Here is a 22,128-nt window from a genome sequence, read left to right on the forward strand (position 1 = left end):
TGCCAGGTGAGGCGGCTCTTTCCCAGCCCCGGCCCTGCAGCACGGTCTCCTGGCCGAGGCAAGCGGCAGCCCCTGCTCTCCTGACTCAAGTGCTGCTCCTCCCTCCACGCCGCACGGGGGCGCTCCAGGCGGGGCGGGCTTGGCCGGGGACGCCGCTCTATCAGGCAGCGCCGCTCGTTGTCTCTCCCTGGGAGGGGCGGGCGGCTCCAGCCGCAAGGGCTGCCGGTCCAGAGGCGGCGCGGGGGCGGCCGGGGGCCCGGACCTAAGATGGCGGCGGCGTTGGCGGGGAGGAGGCGGTGTTGGCGGCAGCGGACGGGCGGGCTGTCTCGGGGAGCAGGCGGGAGGCGGCTCTGGCCGGGCTCGCAGGGCGGATAGAGCAGGGCCGCGATGGGCTCCCAGGCGCTGCAGATCCTGCGCCAGGGCGTGTGGGCGGCGCTAAGCGGTGGTTGGTACCAGGACCCGCACCATGGCGCCGGGGTTAACGCGCTGCACCTGTATCTGTGGCTCTTCCTGCTGGGCTTCCCCTTCACTCTCTACATGGTGAGTGCGGCCCCCACCCGCCTCGCACAGCCCCACCCCCCGTGCTCGCGTGCGCGGCAGTGGTTGCGTGTGCCGGGGCGCTGCCTCTCTCAGGGCTTTCCCCTCCCCCCTCCTTCCCCCCCACCGCGGGGGCCGGGGTCTGCTGCCCCCCAGGTCTTCGGGCTGCTTCTGCTCCACCTGGGCTGAATCCGAGCTGAAGCCTTGTGAATACCCTAGCCGGGGGAGGGGGTAGGAGTGTACGGCCCCGTCCCTGCCAGCTCCTGCGGGGCCCTTCCTGCTTAATTCCATTTATGGTTAAAATTCCCGGGTGGGGGAAAGACGAGAGAGACCACTTGGATTTTCTAAACTTCCTCAAAAAGAACAGGAGTACTTGTGGCACCTTAGAGACTAACCAGTTTATTTGAGCATAAGCTTTTGTGGGCTACAGCTCACTTCTTGGGATGCACAGAATGGAACACCTATATATGCATACAGAGAACATGAAAAGGTGGAAGCAGCCATACCAACTGTAAGAGGCTAGTTAATTCAGATGAGCTATTAGCAGGCGAAAAAAAACTTTTGTAGTGATGATCAAGATGGCTCATTTAGACAGTTGACAAGAATATGTGAGGATACTTAACATGGGGAAATAGATTCAATATGTGTAATGACTCCACCACTCTCAGTCTCTGTTCAAACCCAAGTTAATGGTATCTAGTTTACATATTAATTCAAGCTCAGCAGTTTCTCGCTGGAGTCTGGTTTTGAAGCTTTTCTGTTGCAAAATTGCCACCTTTAAGTCTGTTACCAAGTGACCAGAGAGGTTGAAGTGTTCTCTTATCAGTTTTTGAATGTTATGATTCCTGATGTCAGATTTGTGTCCATTTATTTTTTTTGCATAGAGACTGTCCAGTTTGGCCAACCTACATGGCAGAGGGGCATTGCAGGCACATGATCACATATATCACACTGTCAGATGTGCAGGTGAACGAGCCCCTGATGGCGTGGCTCATGTGATTAGGTCCTATGATGGTGTCACTTGAATAAATATGTGGACAGAGTTGGCATTGGGCTTTGTTGCAAGGATAGGTTCTGGGTTAGTGTTTTTGTTGTGTTCTCTCCATTGTTCTCTTCTGGCTCTGTCAATCTGAAGTCACCTACTACAGGATAGGCGCAACAAAGAAAATAACAGGGCACCACTAGCCATCACCTTCAGCCCCCAACTAAAACCTCTCCAGTGCATCATCAAGGATCTACAACCTATCCTGAAAAATGATCCCTCACTCTCACAGATCTTGGGAGACAAGCCAGTCCTCGCTTGCAGACAACCTCCCCAACCTGAAGCAAATACTCACCAGCAATCATACATCACACAACAAAAACACTAACTCAGGAACCTATCCTTGCAACAAAGCCTGAGGCCAACTCTGTCCACGTATTTTATTCAAGTGACACCATCATAGGTCATGCTTGACAAATAGCTTATTTAATTAGTAGTGTTGCTAGGGCTTGCCATAAACATTGTAACAAACAGCAAGATGTCCATTCAGGAAACTCCTTTAGAAAGGATCTTCTCTGTCCTTTTCTGATACCTGATGGAATTGGAGTAACACCTGAGTCTTGTGCAGCTTTTGCAGCATGAGTTGGTGCTTTAGGGGTGTTTGCCTTAAGTGAAACTTTAAGCACTATTTCTGCCTGTCTGTGTGTTTTGATACAAAAGACAGAAAAAGCAGGCAAAAGCAAACAAACAAGCTGTTTCTTTTTGAGGTAATTAGAAAAAAATTCTCCATTGCCTTGGACAAACAAAAGATGCAACAGCAAATGCCAATGCTCCGAGAATAAGTAGGAAGATTAGTCACAAATTAAAGCAAATTGGATCATATTTGGCTGTTCTCCCTTTTCCACCCTTTGCCGTTTTTAAGTGTTGTCTAGACATAAACTAAACAGACAGAATGACTATGGTCATCTTATTCCTGAATGTCCTTTTTTTAAAAGCATCATTTACCGTTGGTATTCTGGAACTGTATCTTTCCAGGAATTGCACAGTTAAGCAGCATTTGTTAAACATCCCTGGAGGAAGCCAGGTGTTTTTGTTTTTGGAGTGTGGCTCATAACTACTTTGTAGGAGAGGATTTCTAAACTAGCTTCAAAGTAGTTTGCTGACAAACAGCCTATGTTATTTTTAAAACAAAGATTTCAAATGCTGGGAGATCTTATTACATTTAACTTTTGTAAAACCTCATGTGTTTTCCCACAATAGGAAATTCTAGGAACAAATTCCCACTTGTTTTGCTGCTTTAGAGTAGTAATGTTTGGGACTTATTTCTAAAATATCCTGTGGTAGGAAGACCACAAAGTCCCTCCAGTTCTTTGCTTGTAGCAAGCTCTCTGAGGGTAAAGGTGACTTAAGTTTTTATAATCAAATTACATTCAAGTGTAACTTAGTTTTTAGGCAAGAAATACTTTACCTGAGAGGATGCAGCTTGTCCTTCAAACTATTAAGTTCAAATATATCTCCATTGTCTAAAGATGTAGTTTGTTGCACCAAAAGTCTGTGGGACTGTTCTGTTTGCTTTTAGCATCAACTGTTAACCTATTCTGTTCCCAGAGATGTACACATACTCAATGATCAGTACACATACAGCAGAAAACAAAACCTTGTTAATTTCAACTGTTAGATTCCTGTGCCTCAATCCAAGTATACAGGCCCATTGACCCATGCTTCCTCCTGGAGACACCACATGAGGCAGGAACCTCCATCTACTGGAGGAGAGAGGCTGGTAGGGGGCAAACAGGGCAGGGCTGGGCTGGGCTCCCCAGCAGCCCACTCCTTCACCCTCTTCCCCAGGAGCCGCCCATAGACAGGAGCTCTTCAGACTCCCCGAGAGGTGGAAACAGTGGAGCTGTGCCACTGCAGCATTTTAAATGCATACAAGCCCTGAGGCACAGGAAGGGGAAGTGACTAGTCACAGCATCATCTAGCACAGGGGTGGGCAAACTTTTTGGCCTGAGGGCTGCATCAGGTTTTGGAAATTGTGGGGGGGGGGCAGTTAGGGGAGGGGGTGTGTGGCCTGCCCGCCCCATCCGGCTCCCCTGGGACCGCTGCCCCATCCAACCCCCCTGTCTCCTGACTGCCCCCCGCCGCCCTGTCCAACCCCTCCTCTCCTTCCTGACTGCCCTCCCCTCTGGGACCCCTGCCCCCATTCGACCACCCCGACCCTATCCACCCCTCCACCCCCTGACCACCACCCTGAATTCCCCTGCCCTCTATCCAACCCCCCCACTCCTTGCCCCCTTACTGCACTGCCTGGAGCACCGGTGGATCGTGGCGCTGCAGCACAGAGCACCGGGTCAGACCGGGCTCTGCAGCTGTGCTGCCCCAGGAGCTCACTACTCCGCTGCCCAGAGCATTGCGCTGGTGGCGCAGTGAGCTGAGGCTGCAGGGGAGAGGCCGGGGATGAGCCTCCTGGGCCAGGAGCTCAGGGGCCAGGCAGGAGGGTCCCGCGGGCTGTAGTTTTCACACCTCTGGTCTAGCAGGTCATGCTAGAGACAGGAGTAGAAGTCTCTTGAAATGAATATTATATAAATGCAAACTGTTAGTCCAGTAAATGTAGTATTCAAATCACTGCCCATATTATTTTAAACTCTCCACTCCCCCATCCAAAACAAAAAAAAGCACTCAGAAATGAAATGGGGGAAATCTTGGCTCCACTGAAATGAATGGGAGTCTTGCCACTTACTTCACTGGAGCCAGGATTTCACCCATTATTGCTAAGCATGGACATGTTTGCGGAATATGTCTGTATCTATAATGTCAAGATCTCTTTAGATAACTGGAATTGATATAATAGCCAGACATACATAAACAGGACATTTAAATGTAATTTAATGTAGAAGTGAGTTTTATGGTAGGACTTTTTAGACAAATAGGTATGGTTCCATGATTACAGCGAGGAAGCCTAGGGACTGGAATGCCTTTCAGTTAGATGTTTTCCCTGTGACTTTGTGCTTGCTTTCTCTAAGTGGTACTTAGTATGATGGAGGTTTTCCCAACTAGATTTGTTTTTTCAGAAAATCCCATTATTCCTACTCTTCATTGTAACTTAACAGTTGAGGTCATAAATGCATCATACAAAAAAGAACTTGATAAGTTCATGGAGGATAGGTCCATCAATGGCTATTAGCCAGGATGACAGAGATGGTGCCCCACAGCCTCTGTTTTCCAGAAGCAGGCAATGGGCGACGGGGTGGATCGCTTGATGATTACCCGTTCTGTTAATTCCCTCTGGGGCACCTGGCATTGGCCACTGTCAGAAGACAGGATACTGGACTAAATGGACCTTTGGTCTGATCCAGTGTGGCCATTCATATACTTGGAGGATGTCTTCACAGATTTTGAGAAATATAAGTGAAAAACCTGGAATTATCTTGGGCTTGGGCCCAGCTTTTTTAGTGCTTCAAGTATTATCTATTCTGTAAGCTTTAAATAAAACTAACAACTAGATGCAGCATATAAAATGTGGGACCTTACTTCTTGCAATTAATAATATTGCAGCATCATGTTCTACAGGCTATCTAAAAACATTCAGTATTGACTCCAATTTGGTCAAACTTTAACTCAAACTGTAGCACTCTGCATATTACTGCAGAGGAAATGTCATAAACTTCCTGTTAAATCTCCCAGGACGCCCAAATGCTTCAAAGTCAGAAGTTCTTAAACAAATATTTTTCAGTTTGGATTGCCTGAAGCCCCAGATTTGGCTGTTCCAAAACAGAGGTATAAACTTTATGGAGAAATCTTTAGTTGAGCAGCCTGAATTTGCAAATTGTGTCTAGCCAGTATTAAAAAATAAAACTTTTTTTTTTTTTTGCTGAGTTGAATTAATTTGTACGTTTTTAAAAAGCTCTTTTCCACCCTCCATCTAATGAACAAGCAGTACTTGAATTTTGTCTACTTGATCTTTTGAAGTATATCCTACCAACAATTAGTTCCTTTAAGAGACAAGTCAGTTTAGTACAGGCTTATGATTTTTATCTGTACCACATACTAGAGCTGCAAAAATATTGTAGAATAAGCGGTATGTGCAGCAAACTAATGAACAGGATTTCTCTGAGGTTTAAAATGGGATATTTATACAAAAGAGGCAGAGTGACAAAAACTAATAACTAATCTAACCTCTCCGAAGTAGTAGCTTTGTTTCAGTCACAGGTGAGAGTGTGGGCTTGTCTACACTGGCAATTTACAGCACGGCAACTTTCTCGCTCAGGGATGTGAAAAAAAACCTCCCTAAGCGCAGCAGATTTCAGCACTGTAAAGTGCAAGTGTAGACAGTGAACCAGCACTGGGAGCCGCGCTCTTTGTGGAGATGTTTTTTTAGAGCACTGGGAGAACTGTGCCACAATCACACAAGGCATGTTAAAGCATTGCCAATGAAGACTAGCCCTCAGTTGTGAAGTCATTGTTAGACTTCATCAAAATTTGTTCTCATTATAGGACCATAATGAATGAAGCCCAACTGGCAGTCTTCTCAGGAAAGGCCCAGGATTAGAATAGTATATGTGCTTGTAGGTCAAGATGAAGTTGCAAAATTGTGAGTGTGAGATCTGTGCAGGAAGGCTCATGCAATGCATGTCTCCATTAAGTGTGGCTTTAACCAGTATAAGAAGGCATTTTTATGAGCATTACTGTTCAAACTTTAAGAATTGCTATGCAATGTAATAGTTATGAGATAAAGGACATATGTGATGATTGGATTCTTTCAGACTGAAATAGACCATCTTAGTTATCACATTTGGTCATGAAACACAACGCTCATGTTTACCTCATTTCAAATCTATAACTTTCTTTTTTGGCTCAATGTATTTAATCCAGTGTTCTCTGTTACTGTGAAACCTTAAGTTACTTGCCATAAGAATGGCCATACGGGGGCAGAAAACTAGCCCATCTAGTCCAGCATCCTGTCTCTGACATTGGCCAGTGCCAGATGCTTCACAGGGAATGAACAGAACAAGACAATTTTGAGTGATCCATCCTCTGCTGTCTAGTTCCACCTTCTGGCAGTTTGGAGTTTAGGGACAGCTGGAGCATGCGGTTGCATCTCTGATCATCTTGGCTAATGGCTGTTCATAGCAAATAGGTACCTAAACTGATCTATTTTTTTTTTTAAACCCAGTTATACTTTTGGCCTTCACAACAAATTCCACCGGCTGACTGTGTTGTGTTGAAAAAGTATTTCCTTCTTGTTTCCCCCCACCGCCCCTTTAAACCTGCTGCCTTTTAATTTCACGGGTGACCCTTAGTTCTTGTTTTATGTGAAAGGATACGTAATACTTGCTTATTCACTTTCTCCATACCATTCATGATTTTATAGACCTATCATATTTTCCCCCCTCCCCCTATAGTTCTCTTTTCTAAGATGACCAGTCAGTCTTTTTAATCTCTCCTAATTATTCTGATTGCCTTTCTATGCACCTTTTCCAATTCTAGTATATCTTTTTGTGGTGGGGCAACCAGAACTGCACCCAGTTTTCAAGGTGTGTGCGTACCATGGATTTTTATAATGGCATTACAGTATTTTCTGTCTTATTATCTATCCCTTTTCAATGGCTGCTAATATAAACCAAAAAGAAAAGGAGTACTTGTGGCACCTTAAAGACTAACAAATTTATTAGAGCATAAGCTTTCGTGAGCTACAGCTCACTTCATCGGATGCATCCGATGAAATGAACTGTAGCTCACAAAAGCTTATGCTCTAATAAATTTGTTAGTCTCTAAGGTGGCACAAGTACTCCTTTTCTTTTTGCGAATACAGACTAACACGGCTGCTACTCTGAAACCTAATATAAACCAGTAACTTGTCCTCTAATTCAAAGTAGAAAATAAAATGTATTTCCCTATGGATCCTGCTTCTAAGATTTGTTTGGCTGATCTTTACAGGCCTGCTTAACCAGAAGTATATTTAAGTCTGACACAGGCACAATTCCCCCCCCCCCCTTCAAGAAACTAGCTCAAAAGTCAAGTGTATTGGCTTTGCAAATCTGTTTTTACAAGCAGTCTTTTTCTAACTGAACAAAAGCACTGAATTCCATGGAGTGGGTTAATTGATCAGTAGATTGTTAGTGACATGTTAGTGATTATGATAGTAGCTTAGTTAAAGTAACGGCTGGATAAGTTTATTGAAAAAATTTAAATGTTGATGTCTTGGCCTAAAACTAAGTTCTTTCTTTCTCTTGCGCAACTGTACCACACTTTAAAAAAACAACTTTGGACCCCTACCTAAGCTACTCTGCTCCAGACAAGTTTAAAATATTTTGAGTTAGTGAATCAATTTCATGGTGAAATTTTCTTTTTGACCTGTTTGTTTTGTTTTCAAACATTCAAAGGGAGTTTATCAACCACACCTCTAACTCCTGTCTTTCTCTAATTGGGACCTGTTGATGCTTGCAGTTATAGTTTAAAGTTCTTGCAGCATCATCACTACCAACATGTATGTAAATGGGAAAAGCTTGTATCGGTTCCCTGGACTGACTACTTAGGAGTTCCTAACACCTGCTAGGTGCTCTGCTAATTCCAGCACCTCTTACTGCTGCTGACGTTCTGCTGGGTCTGTTAAAGATTTAATGAGCTTCAGCAAGAGCAACAAGGCAGGTTAGAAGTCAAAAACATGGGGGTGGGGAAATACAAGTTACAGAATAACAAGCAAAAGTAATTCTCCAGAGAGGTGGAGATTGGAAGTGCTGCAGAAACTGTGATGTATCTCTACTGCAAAGGTATTCCTCTCATCTCTTTTGTGCATGCTTTAGAAAGTAGTTATCGGGTTGTGCCTGGACTTCTACCAGGCTCTTATGTTAGACACAGCCTTGAGAGATGGGGTTAAAACTAGAGGAACATCTTTGCTCCTTCAATTAGAGTCAGAGTTCCCGGAGACCTCTTATTGGTCTTTCAGCAAAACCTGGCAAGATCAGCTCTCATTTTTTCATCCTTCGGTTGGAATAAGTTGAAAAAAAATGTTGGGCTCTTTTACACATCAGAACAACGCGTGTGTGGTGGTAGTGTGAAAAATCCTTTCCAGGTCACCTTTGTTGTGTTTCTACTTCCTTCTGGGCATGTATAGCTGTTCTAGCACAAATGTTCCTTGAACCGTGCAGTCTTGCAGGTTAATTTCTGGTGAGGCTTAATTTCTGGTGTCTAGTCTGTGTGATATAAACAATATTTCTGCATAGGCAGGAAAACATGTTAAGCTGCCATGATACTGGTGTCTAGCGTGTGGGAGTAGCTGTTGTGTTCTGACTTGATTTGTTAACTTATCTAAACAGGATCTTTTTCCTCCTCCCTCACCTCACCCCCCCCCCCCAAACTCTTTCCACAGTTCACATTGTCGCTGCTTTTCATTGACTAAAACAAATTGATCATGAGACCTTGCTGCCCAGTCATCCCCACTCCATGTCCACTCTTGGCACCCTGTAAATTGATTCCCACCTGAGTCCCCTTTTCAGGTTTGAAAAAACAAGTTGAAACAAGTCTTACATGCTGATATCCTATATGTGTCTTTTTCTTTTTTTAATATAAAAAATCAGTTTTGGGGAATGGTGAAAGTGTACAGGGCACAAATAAAATTCTGTTACTACGCACTCAAACAATTTTATACATGCTTGGTGATCTTGTCTTCATTTTTTTTAATTTTCCTTTTGAAAGGCCCTTCCTTCTTCAATGGTGATAGTAGCAGTCTACTGTCCAGTGATAGCAGCTCTCTTCATTGTTCTGAAAATGGTGAACTACCGTTTGCACAGGGCATTGGATGAGGGAGAAATTGTGGAGAGGAATGCCAATCAACATATGGACAGGGGTGCAAAAACTGAACAAGGCAATACTTCAACCAGGAGAACAGACAGCAATGGGCCCAGGTAAGAGAGCTGCATCTGCTTACATGGTCAAAGCTGTGTCTGCATGCACTACTTACTTGTAACAGTAGTCCTCATCAGGCTGATAACTGGTAAATCAAGGTAATGTGAAAAACCTGTGGGGATATTAACTATATTTGTAACTTTGGATGTTTCAGGGAGTCAAATGGCTTTTTAAAGTCAATCTGGAACAGCAACTGCCTGAAATGTACCTTATTTAATGTAATTTTGTGAGTTTGAGGGTGGAGTTTAATATGTAACAGCATACTCTCCACTTGCCCATCTGGAAGATCCACAAGTTCTATGCCTCTCATAGTGGCCCTGTTCCCAACTCCATGCAGGGAAATCTTTTTTGTGGGGAGAGTTTATTTAGATTTGCTCTTAACTGAAGTTCAAACTAGTGTTAGTGGTGCATCTCTTTAGAGATGGCATCACATTGTAGCTTTCTAGTTTAATGGTTCCAAAAACCACCTTTTTCCAAATGTAGGAAATCAATTAAACACTCAACTCTACTGGTGGATTCTAGATGGCTATAAGTGTATCTAATCAAATGGAAATTTTGGCTAAGGTTCTGATTCTGCAAGTACCTTCTAATGATGATGATATTGATAATGATTTAATGTTCAGGTCATAGATTCATAGATACTAAGGTCAGAAGGGACCATTCTGATCATCTAGTCCAACCTCCTGCTCAGCGCAGGCCACAGAATCTCACCCACCCACTCATATGAAAAACCTCACCCATGTCTGAGCTATTGAAGTCCTTAAATCATGGTTCAAAGTCTTCAAGGAGCAGAGAAGCCTCCCTCAAGTCAACCATGCCCCATGCTACAGAGGAAGGCGAAAAACCTCCAGGGCCTCTCCAATCTGCCCTGGAGGAAAATTCCTTCCGGACCCCAAATATGGCAATCAGCTAAACCCTGAGCATATGGGCAAGATTCACCAGCCAGATACTACAGAAAATTCTTTCCTGGGTAACTCAGATCCCATCCATCTAATATTCCATCTCAGGGGATTAGTCCTATTTACCCTGAAACTTTAAAGATCAATTACTTACCAAAATCCCATTATCCCATCATACCATCTCCTCCATAAACTTATCGAGTAGAATCTTAAAACCAGATAGATCTTTTGCCCCCACTGCTTCCCTTGGAAGGCTATTCCAAAACTTCACTCCTCTGATGGTTAAAAACCTTTGTCTGATTTCAAGTCAAAACTTCCTGGTGGCCAGTTTATACCCATTTGTTCTTGTGTCCACATTGGTGCTGAGCTTAAATAATTCCTCTCCCTCTCCTATATTTATCCCTCTGATATATTTATAGAGAGCAATCATATCTCCCCTCAACCTTCTTTTAGTTAGGCTAAACAAGCCAAGCTCCTTAAGTCTCCTTTCATAAGACAAGTTTTCCATTCCTCAGATCATCCTAGTAGCCCTTCTCTGTACCTGCTCCAGTTTGAATTCATCCTTTTTAAACATGGGAGACCAGAACTGCACACAGTATTCTAGGTGAGGTCTCACCAGTGCCTTGTATAATGGTACTAAAACCTCCTTATCCCTACTGGAAATGCCTCTCCTGATGCATCCCAAAACCACATTAGCTTTTTTCACAGCCATATCACATGGGCAGCTCATAGTCATCCTATGATCAACCAATACTCCAAGGTCCTTCTCCTCTTCCGTTGCTTCTAATTGATGCGTCCCCAACTTATAACTAAAATTCTTGTTATTAATCCCTAAATGCATAACCTTACACTTCTCACTATTAAATTTCATCCTATTACTATTAGTCCAGTTTACAAGGTCATCCAGATCCTCCTGTATAATATCCCGATCCTTCTCTGAATTGGCAATACCTCCCAGCTTTGTATCATCTGCAAACTTTATTAGCACACTCCCACTTTTTGTGCCAAGGTCAGTAATAAAAAGATTAAATAAGATTGGTCCCAAAACCGATCCCTGAGGAACTCCACTGGTAACCTCCCTCCAACCTGACAGTTCGCCTTTCAGTAGGACCCGTTGCAGTCTCCCCTTTAACCAATTCCTTATCCACCTTTTGATGTTCATATTGATCTCCATCTTCTCCAATTTAACTAATAATTCCCCATGTGGCACGGTATCAAATGCCTTACTGAAATCTAGGTAAATTAGATCCACTGCATTTCCTTTATCTAAAAAGTCTGTTACTTTTTCAAAAAAGGAGATTAGGTTTGTTTGGCACGATCTACCTTTTGTAAAACCATGTTGTATTTTGTCCCATTTACCATTGACTTCAATGTCCTTAACTAATTTCTCCTTCAAAATTTTTTCCAGGACCTTGCATACTACAGATGTCAAACTAACTGGCCTGTAGTTACCCGGATCACTTTTTTTTTCCTTTCTTAAAAAATAGGAACTATATTAGCAATTCTCCAATCATTCGGTACTATTCCTGAGTTTACAGATACATTAAAAATTCTTGCTAATGGGCTTGCAATTTCAGGTGCCAATTCCTTTAATATTCTTGGATGAAGATTATCTGGGCCCCCCGATTTAGTCCCATTAAGCTGTTTCAGTTTCGCTTCTACCTCTGATATGGTAATATCTACGTCTATATCCTCCTTCCCATTTGTCATGCTACCATTATCCCTAAGATCCTATTAAAGACTGAGGCAAAGTATTTGTTTAGATATTGGGCCATGCCTAGATTATCTTTAACCTCCACTCCATCCTCAGTATTAAGCGGCCCCACTTCTTCTTTCTTAATTTTCTTCTTATTTATATGGCTATAGAACCTTTTACTATTGGTTTTAATTCCCTTTGCAAGGTCCAACTCTACATGGCTTTTGGCCTTTCTCACTTTATCCCTACATGTTCTGACCTCAATTAGGTAGCTTTCCTTGCTGATCCCTCCCATCTTCCACTCCCTGTATGCTTTCTGCTTCTTCTTAATCACCTCTCTGAGATGATTGCTCATCCAGCTTGGTCTACAACTCCTGCCTATGAATTTTTTCCCCTAGCTTCTGCAGCTTTGATTTAAAGTAATCCCAGGCCTCCTCTACCTTTAGATCCATAAATTCTTCAGTCCAATCCACTTCCCTAACTAATTTCCTTAATTTTTGAAAGTCAGCCCTTTTGAAATCAAAAACCCTAGTTGCAGATTTATTTTTGTTAATCCTTCCATTTAGTTTGAACTGAATTAGCTCATGATCACTTGAGCCAAGATTGTCCCCTACAACCATTTCTTCTATGAGGTCCTCGCTACTCACCAAAATTAAATCTAAAATGGCATCCCCTCTAGTCGGTTCAGCAACTGCTTGATGAAGGAATCCATCAGCTATCGCATCTAGGAAAATCTGAGCCCTATTATTATTACTAGCACTGGTCCTCCAGTCTATATCTGGGAAGTTAGTCTCCCATGATCATGCAGTTTCCATTAGTATTTACTTTATTAAAGACATTAAAAAGGGCTCTATCCATATCCAGATTAGATCCCGGAGGTCTATAGCACACCCCAAGCACTATCATAGGGGAGGCTCTACTAGTTTTCTTCCCCAATGTAATTTTTGCCCAGACGGACTCTGTCTTATCCATTGCATCGCTTCTTATTTCTTTACGTTCTACCTCATCATTGATATACAATGCTACTCCACCACCTTTACCTTTGTTTCTGTCTTTCCTAAACAGCACATACCCTTCAATACCTGTAGTCCAGTCATGACTACTATTCCACCATGTTTTTGTTATCCCTATAATATCTGGTTTCGCTTCCTCCACCAGTAGCTCTAGTTCCTCCATTTTGTTACCTAGGCTCCTCACATTGGTGTATAAACATCTTAATTTTTGCTGTTTGGCCTCGCTCACATTTTGTACCCTATTAGGCACAGTCATTCTACAGCCAGTATAACCTATTAGACTAGTATCCACACCACCCTCGCTCCTTATATACATTCTCCTACCCACGGCTGTATCCTTTCGTACTTCGTCGTCTTCCCTCTCAATGCTAAAATCCGGCGTGGAGATTTCCTGGACATCTCCCAACCATCTCCCCCTAATTCCTAGTTTAAAGCTCTCTTTATCAGTTGTGCCAGCCTCCATCCTAGAAGTCTATTTCCTTCCCTACTCAGATGAAGTCCATCCCGAGAGAACTGTCCTCTGTCCGTGAATGCCTCCCAGTGGCCATACATCCCAAAGCCCTCCTTATAGCACCACTGCCTAAGCCATCTGTTGACAGTCATAATCTTGTCACACCTTTGTTGCGCTGACAGTGACTGACAATATTTGGTGTTTGTCTGTTACGACTTACAAACATTGGCCAGCTAACCCTCACAACCTCCTTTATAGTTGGTAGGTATTATCCCCCTTCTACAGATATTTGGGATGGGTACATGGGGAGGGGACTACTTGGTCAAGTAGTAATTGACTTGGCCTAGGCTAAAAATGGAGTCTGCATAAGAGCTGGAATTAAATACCTGGTATTCTTTGGTTTAGTATGCCAAACCAGGCCCCCCCTACCATATGCCCTTTGTTCAGAGGGACAAAATACAATCCAAAAAACACTTGTAATACTACTTCAAAAATTAACTGCTCTGACCTCCTTCCTTCTGAAGTTTGTAGCTGGTTTTTGCAGACTGGCACTTTCAGGAAACAGCATTCATCAGGCACCTGAAAGTGAGCATGTAGAAAGAAGCCTGTCAATCTGGCCGTATATTTGCTGCCAACAGCAGTTTACAGCCTGTTTCCGTTCAGAAACTGGAACTTTGATCAAAAAGGGTTTTAAAATTCTGACTTCACTTCTTTGTGTGTTTCTATCTGTAGCTAATTAATTGCAGGGTCTGTTTTTTATGGGGTGCAGATGGATTGTCAAATCCTTTTCTTGAACACCCCTTGTAAATCTGAAACTTGTTTAAAAAAACTTCTGCCATAGCACACTTCAGCACAAATCACTATGAAACACTTGCTTTTTTTAAAAGTTTATATTCTTTGGAGATAATTGGTCAAGGAAGCTGCACACATGACATTGCGTAGTCTGTACGTACAGTTACAAAGAGAACACACTTTGCACCTAGTGTGTTCAGTTTCCAAGTCAGAAGGCCAATTTTTGAAAATGACAGATTGTCAATTCACTTTCATGGACCTAAACTGGTAACTTCCAGATCACAAAATTGCTGACTTCTTAAATAAAATTGTTTTTTGGTTTTTCCTTGGAGGTGGCTTTACTGTAATGTTCAGTCAGGCTACTAAGCTTTCAAGATTTTATTTACACTGCATTTATGCTTAAATTCATTGTTACGGTTACTAGCTGAACTCAGTGTTTCTAGCCAATTTAAATAAGATCGTGGTAGTTGACATTGAAATAACTGCTAATTTTTCCTGACCTTTTCAAGTTACTAACTCCGTATCTCATGACTGTCTCATCTCTTAATTTCGAACTTCTAGTCTCATTGTTACTGCTTGTTCTGGACATAGCTTTTGCATTAAGTTTTCTTCCCATCTGTGTATGATAACTTCATGTCTGCTTCTGTGACTCTTGTTCTGAAACTGGCAACTTCTCTCTCACTCAGAATTCACTTGAGAAGTCAACAGATAATCAGGAATGGACAAATTCCAGTATTTCATAGGGAAAACAAATGCACATATAATTCACCCAAGATTATAATTGGTTGGTTGTAAATTGAAGGTCTGAGTTCTGAGGAGTTGCAAAATCCTTTATAGATGCCGTGATTTGAGTTTTGAAATCCATTCTTCCTGTGCCTGCAAAACTTTTTATATATTCCCAGCTTCAATAATGCTTTGTCAGTCTCTTATATCCTGCTAGGGATGACTGCTGTACAACTCTAGGTTTACTTGTATAAGGGAGCCCTAGTGGGGTGAAATAATCCTCATGCTAGCTTTTTTTTTAAGCTCATTTAAAAGAAAGCTGTGCCAATTTTGCTTAACCCACCCATCTGAAAATTCATATTGAGAAGTAATGTGCATGCTAATGTTTTAAATGCATGCAACATTTCTGAGTATGCTACTCAATGGGGGAAAAATAGGAATATTTTTGCAAGGCATTATTATACTAGCACAGTTGCGGCTGTAATGTATACTGTAATTAAACTGAAATACTCATTTCAACTTTATTTTACTCTTCATTTATTTTAAAACCATTTAAGGAATATCCACTGTTTTAGCTAAGACTTAAGTTAGTGAGTCAGAATTCAGTGTTTGCTTTCCTGGATCTGCACAACGATTGTTGATGTTAGCAGGAATGCTGCAGTTTAAGGAATAGTTACTTGCTGCTATATACTTTACACTGTTGAGCCGTGCCAAAATGGGGTCCCATTTTCAAGTATTAGCCTATTTATCCCATTCATAAACTTCTATAGCAGAAGGCTCCAGCTTTTGGTCTGTGTAGGCTGGCTGAAAATCTGTTAATTTTAGTTTAAATAAGATTAAGTTTATCCTGCTCGAAATCCTCTGGCCCTAATTCTTAAGCTCAGGTTCAGGAGGTGGCTGGGGACCATTCTAGTTCCCAGCATAAATTAGAATGTCTTCAGGGACTGCTTTGCATTGTCTCCAAGAGCCTTTGCACAAGTCCAAAATAGCCAGATTGCAGTGTGACCAAACCCTGCGAGCATGGCACATGGTAAGTGAAGTAGAAAATGTACTTTGGTATCTATTTGTTCACATACCTTGAAGTTTAAAAAAAACCACACCAAACCCAAAGAGCCTGTATTAAATCAGGACCTGAAACATTGTGCCTTTTGAATTACTAGCAAATATGAGTAAAGGTAATGGAAATAGTGGTTTAAAAACATCGTATTGTCTTTTTACTTTTTCTTTAGTGACCCTGGTGGAGGGATTGAGATGTCCGAGTTCATACGAGAAGCCACTCCCCCAGTTGGCTGCAGTTCACGCAATTCTTATGCTGCTCTAGACCCAAATAACCAGGTAGGAATTAAAGCTAATCCAACTACTGCTATCTAATCATTACTGCAGTCTTTGTTGCTGTTCCCAGTAAGCTTGTGGTCCCCCTTTTTTCCATCAAAAGAAAAACTTAAACAGTCAGTTCTGTCACCCTGTTCTTTTTTTTTGTTTTTGTTTTTGTTTCTTTGTAAAACACTTCTTCAGTGCCCTAGGACCAATAGTTGAAATGCCTTTTCTTTCCTACTCCATTAGCTCTACAACTTCATTTCTTTGGGAGCTACTCCATTAGCTCTACAACTTCATTTCTTTGGGAACTTCTTACCTAGCACTTCCATATTAAATTAACCTTTTTAGTTACCCAAAATGGCAAATTTCATTTAAGTTGCTAAGAAAACTGAGTGGAAGTTTCTTCCTAATAAGTTTTTTCCATTACTACCTTGTGCGGCTATTTCTCATTGTGCAAACTGGCTTTTTTGAGAGACCTTACTCTTGACGTATTAGGGTCAGCAGTCATAAATGTTGGCTAAAGGAAACAGAACAAGCTGGTGGGAATGGAGAGATGCTAAATCTCTCTCATTCCAAGAAGAACTGTGTCAGTGTCCCAGTTACTTTAATCCTCTGATTCATTTTTTGGAGGTATGAGAGGAAGCGGGGTGGGGAGGGGTTATAATTTTGGGCCGCTGTAGCCAAAATGGCAAGCCAAATTTTGTGAATTTCAGATTTCAGTTTTAATGTAATTGTATTATGCCCTAATTTTCTATAGCATTACATGGGAACTCGAAAATGAAGTATGTTCACAGCAAAGAATTATTTCCTTCACTAAACATGGACACTCACTTTTTAGAAGGTTGGTCATTCTCTCTTGTCCACCTATCTTGCGGAAAGTAGGTATCGTGGCTTTCTGTTTTCCTCTCCCTCCCCATCAGGGCAGTACTGTAAGAACTTGCTGCTAGCATCTTTTAAATAGAACAAGTATTTTGGGGTTGTGGGAGGAATATATTCTTATAATAACAAGAGGGCTCTTTAAACCAGTGTTGGTTTTATATATATACATATACATCTATATTTATATCTTCCCCCATAGGTGCAGACCAATTTTGAAGGGAACTTAAACAGTTTGTGGCTTTATAAACACTCCTCTGTGATTTTGATGCACTGGTATGACTGGTAATGTTTAAAGCACATGGAGAGAGCACAAGCTGCTTTCTGCAGCTTGTGACCCATTCTTGTGTGTTTTAATGCTAACTGCACAGTGTTCTTTGGCTCCATAATGGAGGAGGAGGATGGATTAAAGCTGCATCTGTGCTGGAAAAATTGGGACCTGCTATTCTCAAATCATGGAAGCTGTAATATTAACTGGGCATAGGGGCAGTAAACACCTGAGCCTTGTGTATGGCTTAAATGCATTGGAGGAATTAACTTTTTCTAGTGCTTATGTACCAATTCTGCTTGTTCAGCAAAACACTTGAAGGCAGCAAGATTTACAGGAGAAAATAGCTGGATTGTGGCAGTATGACCCACCTCCTTTCTTCATGAAGATGAAGTAAGGATGGTGCTTTACATAATCCCTTTGTTTTCGGCTGCCACTCCTTTTTGCTTTCTGCTGTATATTCTTTCCATCTCTTCTTCCATTTTCAAGTTTCAGCCTGTCAACCTGGATAGTTTCCTTTTCAAACCAGTAAATCATAAGCAGAATAGGGGAAATGCTTATAGCAAGTAAATTCCTGTGGCTTTTTTTTTTTTTTCAATCTAATGTGTTAATGACTATTTTAGCTGAAAGTATACTACTATCACTATGTATTGGACCTCTTCCCTTCCGTAGTGCTGAGTGGAGCTCGACAAAAAAATTTCAGTGGATAGAAAGTTCACAAAAATATACCTTTTTTGGGTAACTATTTGCACATTTGAGTTGCTGAATTTAATGAATAGTTTCAGCTGAAATCTTTTTTGGAAATCTGTTCCATTTTTACACTTTCAAAGGAACAGTTTTGGAAGTTTGTTTCGAAATGAAATGTTGATTCTAAATAACATCTTGTTTCATTTGACTTGAACCATCCTTGTTTTGGCTTTTTGTTTTTGTTTAAAAAACCCCATACCCTAAAAACACTTCCAGTTCAAAATTAACTGAATATTTTTCTGCATTTTTCATGTCAGTCACCAAACTGGAAAAAAAACAGTTATTCATTTAGCTCTAGTGTTGAGTGAGGAAGCAGAATTTGTCTGCGTGCTTGTATGGCTTTTTAATAGAACTAATGAGGTAAACTTCGACTCCACTGAATTGTTCAAAAAAGTGGATTATATACCCTCCTGCAGCTTTCATGTAAAGTGAAGACATAGTTCATAAAGAGAACATTCTGAAATAAAATGTTAATTTTAATGCTTGAAGGTAAAGAAATGTATCCAGCTTTCTTTAGAAATTAAGCAAGTCTTGCCTTTTTAACTGGTGGTTGGTTGCAAATGTGATGCAAAGACAAAAGTATATTTTGGCCTTCTGCAGTAAAACTTGTATCTTGAATGTATTTGTTTTCTTACGTTATGTACTTAATGGGGATAATTTGAAGCAAAATATGTGAAGAAAGCTAAAAGTTCTTAACATAACACAAGCTCGAGCTATTAAACAGCTACTGCTCTGCAAGATTTATCAAACTAATTCAAATCTGTTACAGATTTTTCTTAGGGTGAGGTGTTTTGGACTTTGGTTTCTCCTGTCACCCCTTCGCTGTAATCAGCCATTTTAACTTTGTTCTTAAATCCCTTTCATAAAGGGAAAGGGTGTAATGTGGTGGAGAGTGGGATAACCAGCTGAGCAAGTGGGAGCAACAGCAAAAAGAGAGCCTGCTAATCTGCAGGCTAAAATAACTTCACATGGTCAGAACACAGTAGGAGGTATTTGTTGCTGCTGGTCTGTTTTTGAAGGATTCTGTGGCAGTGGTGGATGAGGAACCTGGGAAGTGGCTTGGGAGTGTAGCAGCAAAACCAACCAAGAGGGTCAGCTTTGTGTTTTCCAAGGGTTTCATCACTTTAGGAGTACCGAAGCCCTTCATGCATAAAAATTGAATAGTTTATGAATCTGGGTTCTTAATTTTTCTCACAGCTGCATAAACACATGCTATTGTTACTGTACCATCCAGAGCACAAAGCTAAAATTAATGTGTATGCTCTATTTAAAAAAAAAAAAAAAAAGGAAAAAAAAAAAAGCTTAAATTGTAATCTCTCTGGGACAGGGACTCTGTTCTATTTTGTACAGCACCTAGCACAATGGGATCCTGGTCTGTGATTTGATTTCTTAGGCACTATAGTAATACTTTTCAGATTTATTATTAATTGTATGCTTCAGAAGTAGTTGCCAGGATCAAATCCTGGTCTGTGATTTGATTTCTTAGGCCCTATAGTAATACTTTTCAGATTTATTATTAATTGTATGCTTCAGAAGTAGTTGCCAGGATCAAAACTGATTGAGTAAGTGAGTTGTGTTCTGGATATGCTTTTGGGATTTCAGCATAACTTGTTAAGATTTCATCTATACAATCGGTTATTGCCATGCAGCTTGTCAGAGAGATTTATGCTTTAATAGTGTAGTCATGATCACCAGTTGTCCAAAGCTGTCTTCTATAACTCGGACAATATAGACTCCCAGTATTGCATAGCTGGATCCTCATCACCAATATGTCTCTGCTTATTATTTTAAACAGGTTAAAGGAAATGGGAACAAATATTTCAATATCAGTTGTTTTTTTTTTTTCTTGGACCATTATAGGCTTCATCTTTATAGGCATCTATAGCCTGGCTCTTGTCAGCCTGGCAACAATGTTGTTGTGGTTTATTTCAATATTGGATAATTTAAAGGGAAGCTGTCAGGTTAAAGTCTGCAAATTTAAAAAGACTGAAGTCTCTACTTCCAATGGCTATAAAGAAAAGAATGCTACTTGGTAATAACTATAGCCCTACTTGAATTGTGGGATGATTGTCAAGTAATTGCAGCTGAGTTGGAGACAAGAAATGGAAAATCATGGAAAAAGTAATAATGGTCCTTTATTAATTGCGGTAATTTGAAAAAGCCAGGGAAGATCTATTTGTTTTAAAAAAAAATTTTCCTGGAGCAATATAAACACTCAAGTATTGTTATGCATTTTTTTTTTGATAACCCAGACGTTTTGCTTGAACTATTTTACTGTCATTAATGCCTGGGGTTGACATCAGGAGCTCCAGCCCCTATCAGCTCATATAAATGGGGTTCTACTGTATTAATGGAGAACAAGTGTGTGTTACAAACCTCAAAATATATGCAAAATTGTGGACTGTGCAAAGTAAGCTTAAAATTGCAATGGAAGCCTAATATTGTGGGATCCATAATATTGCAAATTAGGTAGAGCCTTAGTGTTAACTCTTTAATAGATATAATAAATTAGATGGCTTACCATTCACAAACAGTTGTGAAGACACAAAGGATTGTTTGGCACCTAAAATCTCTCTTACGTGTATAAGTAAATAATGTACACACATTGCCACGCTATGAAACAGCAGGTGCCATGTAACTTGGAAAAGGCTTACTCTTCTTTTCCTCCTTTTTTTTTTTTTTTTTTTTTTAAATATGCCCTGTTTCCAGATTGGATCAGGATTATCTCGTCTTGGAACAACAGCAACCATCAAAGGTAAGATTCTGCCTATCCTTAATATTGCTTTGCAGGAGCATTTCAAGTCAGTGTCGATGTGATGTTTCCAGATTCTTTCCACCATCTTTATCTTTCAGCCTGCCATTGTTATAGGGGTGAGTGAGTACACTGCGTGCTGACTGGACAAATTCTTAATTATTTGAGCCTTGTAATTACAAGTGCAGAGAAACTTTTTAAAACTTCACTGGGAAAGGAAAGCAAAGAAATCCATGTTGTCTCACTTCCTGAAAGGTATCTATACTTGTACATGTCCCAGAAAGGTGCTTACTTGACTTTTTTCTCCTCTCCCTTGCTCCCTATCCTTTCAAGTACTCATTTATTACTTCCCCTGCAGCCATTACAGCAGGTTGACCACTACTTTAACTTGATATTACTGGATGCTAAGGATCCAGCAAATAAGGAGAGAAGTAGTATTGTCTAGAATAACTATTTTAAAATAAGTTTTAGTGGAAAAGATAATTTGTAACAGGCAAAATGGAAGGTGGCCTCCTTAAATGTGCAACTTTTTAATTTAAATAAGGAAATAATTGGTTTTCTTCCCTGCCTTGTTAGTCAATCTATGTACATTTTTATCCTCTTCATGGTTCTGATCACCCTTCCATAGTTTTTTAGCCACTAGTGTGGCTGTATTTGTGCAAAATTCTGATAGAAAAGCTGTACACTGGTGTAAACTGTGTCTTGTACCAGTGTAGATTAACATGGCTTCAAACTGGGGAAGCTGCAGCAGTGTAAGTCACAGTTCATACCAGTGTGTTGTGTGGATGCTTTGTTCCAGTGACTAAAAACCCTAATGTAAGCAAGGCTCAAGGAAAGTCATAGCATTTTGTTTCTGCTAGTCTTCATTAATCAGAATGTTGCTTTCAAAAATAGGCAACATTTCTTATTACAGATTTATTTAAAAAAAAAAATCCCAAAACTATTAAAAGCAAATAACTTACTGTCTGCAAAATACAGTCAAGCTAGCATGATTAACCTAGCTTACTGCATTACCTGGCAAACTCTTAATATGCTCCATCTTCTATTAGAGAATTGACATGATTGCTGTTTTGTGAAGTTGCATGTCAAGCTTATTTTAAGGGATATTGTAAATTTAAAATCTACTGTTTTAAAAAAAAAAAAAATTAAAAAGTAGCTTCAGCTGTCCAC

The 22,128-nt window shown here is 40.8% G+C and overlaps 1 protein-coding gene across 12 annotated transcripts in view; it reads left to right on the top strand.

Moving 5' to 3' along the window:
• The first annotated feature begins 282 nt into the window (after positions 1 to 282).
• The window catches only part of PCNX1 (pecanex 1), a 136,438-nt gene continuing 114,592 nt past the window's right edge, over positions 283 to 22,128 (top strand). For 2 of the 12 annotated variants that reach the window (XM_043517852.1, XM_043517853.1), the window contains exons 1-5: positions 286 to 540; positions 9,215 to 9,423; positions 16,228 to 16,333; positions 20,916 to 20,961; positions 21,060 to 21,077. In XM_043517852.1, coding sequence (XP_043373787.1) covers positions 388 to 540; positions 9,215 to 9,423; positions 16,228 to 16,333; positions 20,916 to 20,961; positions 21,060 to 21,077 — 532 coding nt within the window. In that variant the 5' untranslated portion in view covers positions 286 to 387. Of the gene's footprint in view, positions 541 to 9,214; positions 9,424 to 16,227; positions 16,334 to 20,915; positions 20,962 to 21,031; positions 21,214 to 22,128 lie in introns of those variants that run through there. The other 10 variants (XM_043517859.1, XM_043517860.1, XM_043517854.1 and 7 more) reach the window with 8 other exon arrangements.

Source organism: Dermochelys coriacea, chromosome 6 (genome assembly GCF_009764565.3).
Source record: "Dermochelys coriacea isolate rDerCor1 chromosome 6, rDerCor1.pri.v4, whole genome shotgun sequence".
Taxonomy (NCBI): domain Eukaryota; kingdom Metazoa; phylum Chordata; order Testudines; family Dermochelyidae; genus Dermochelys; species Dermochelys coriacea.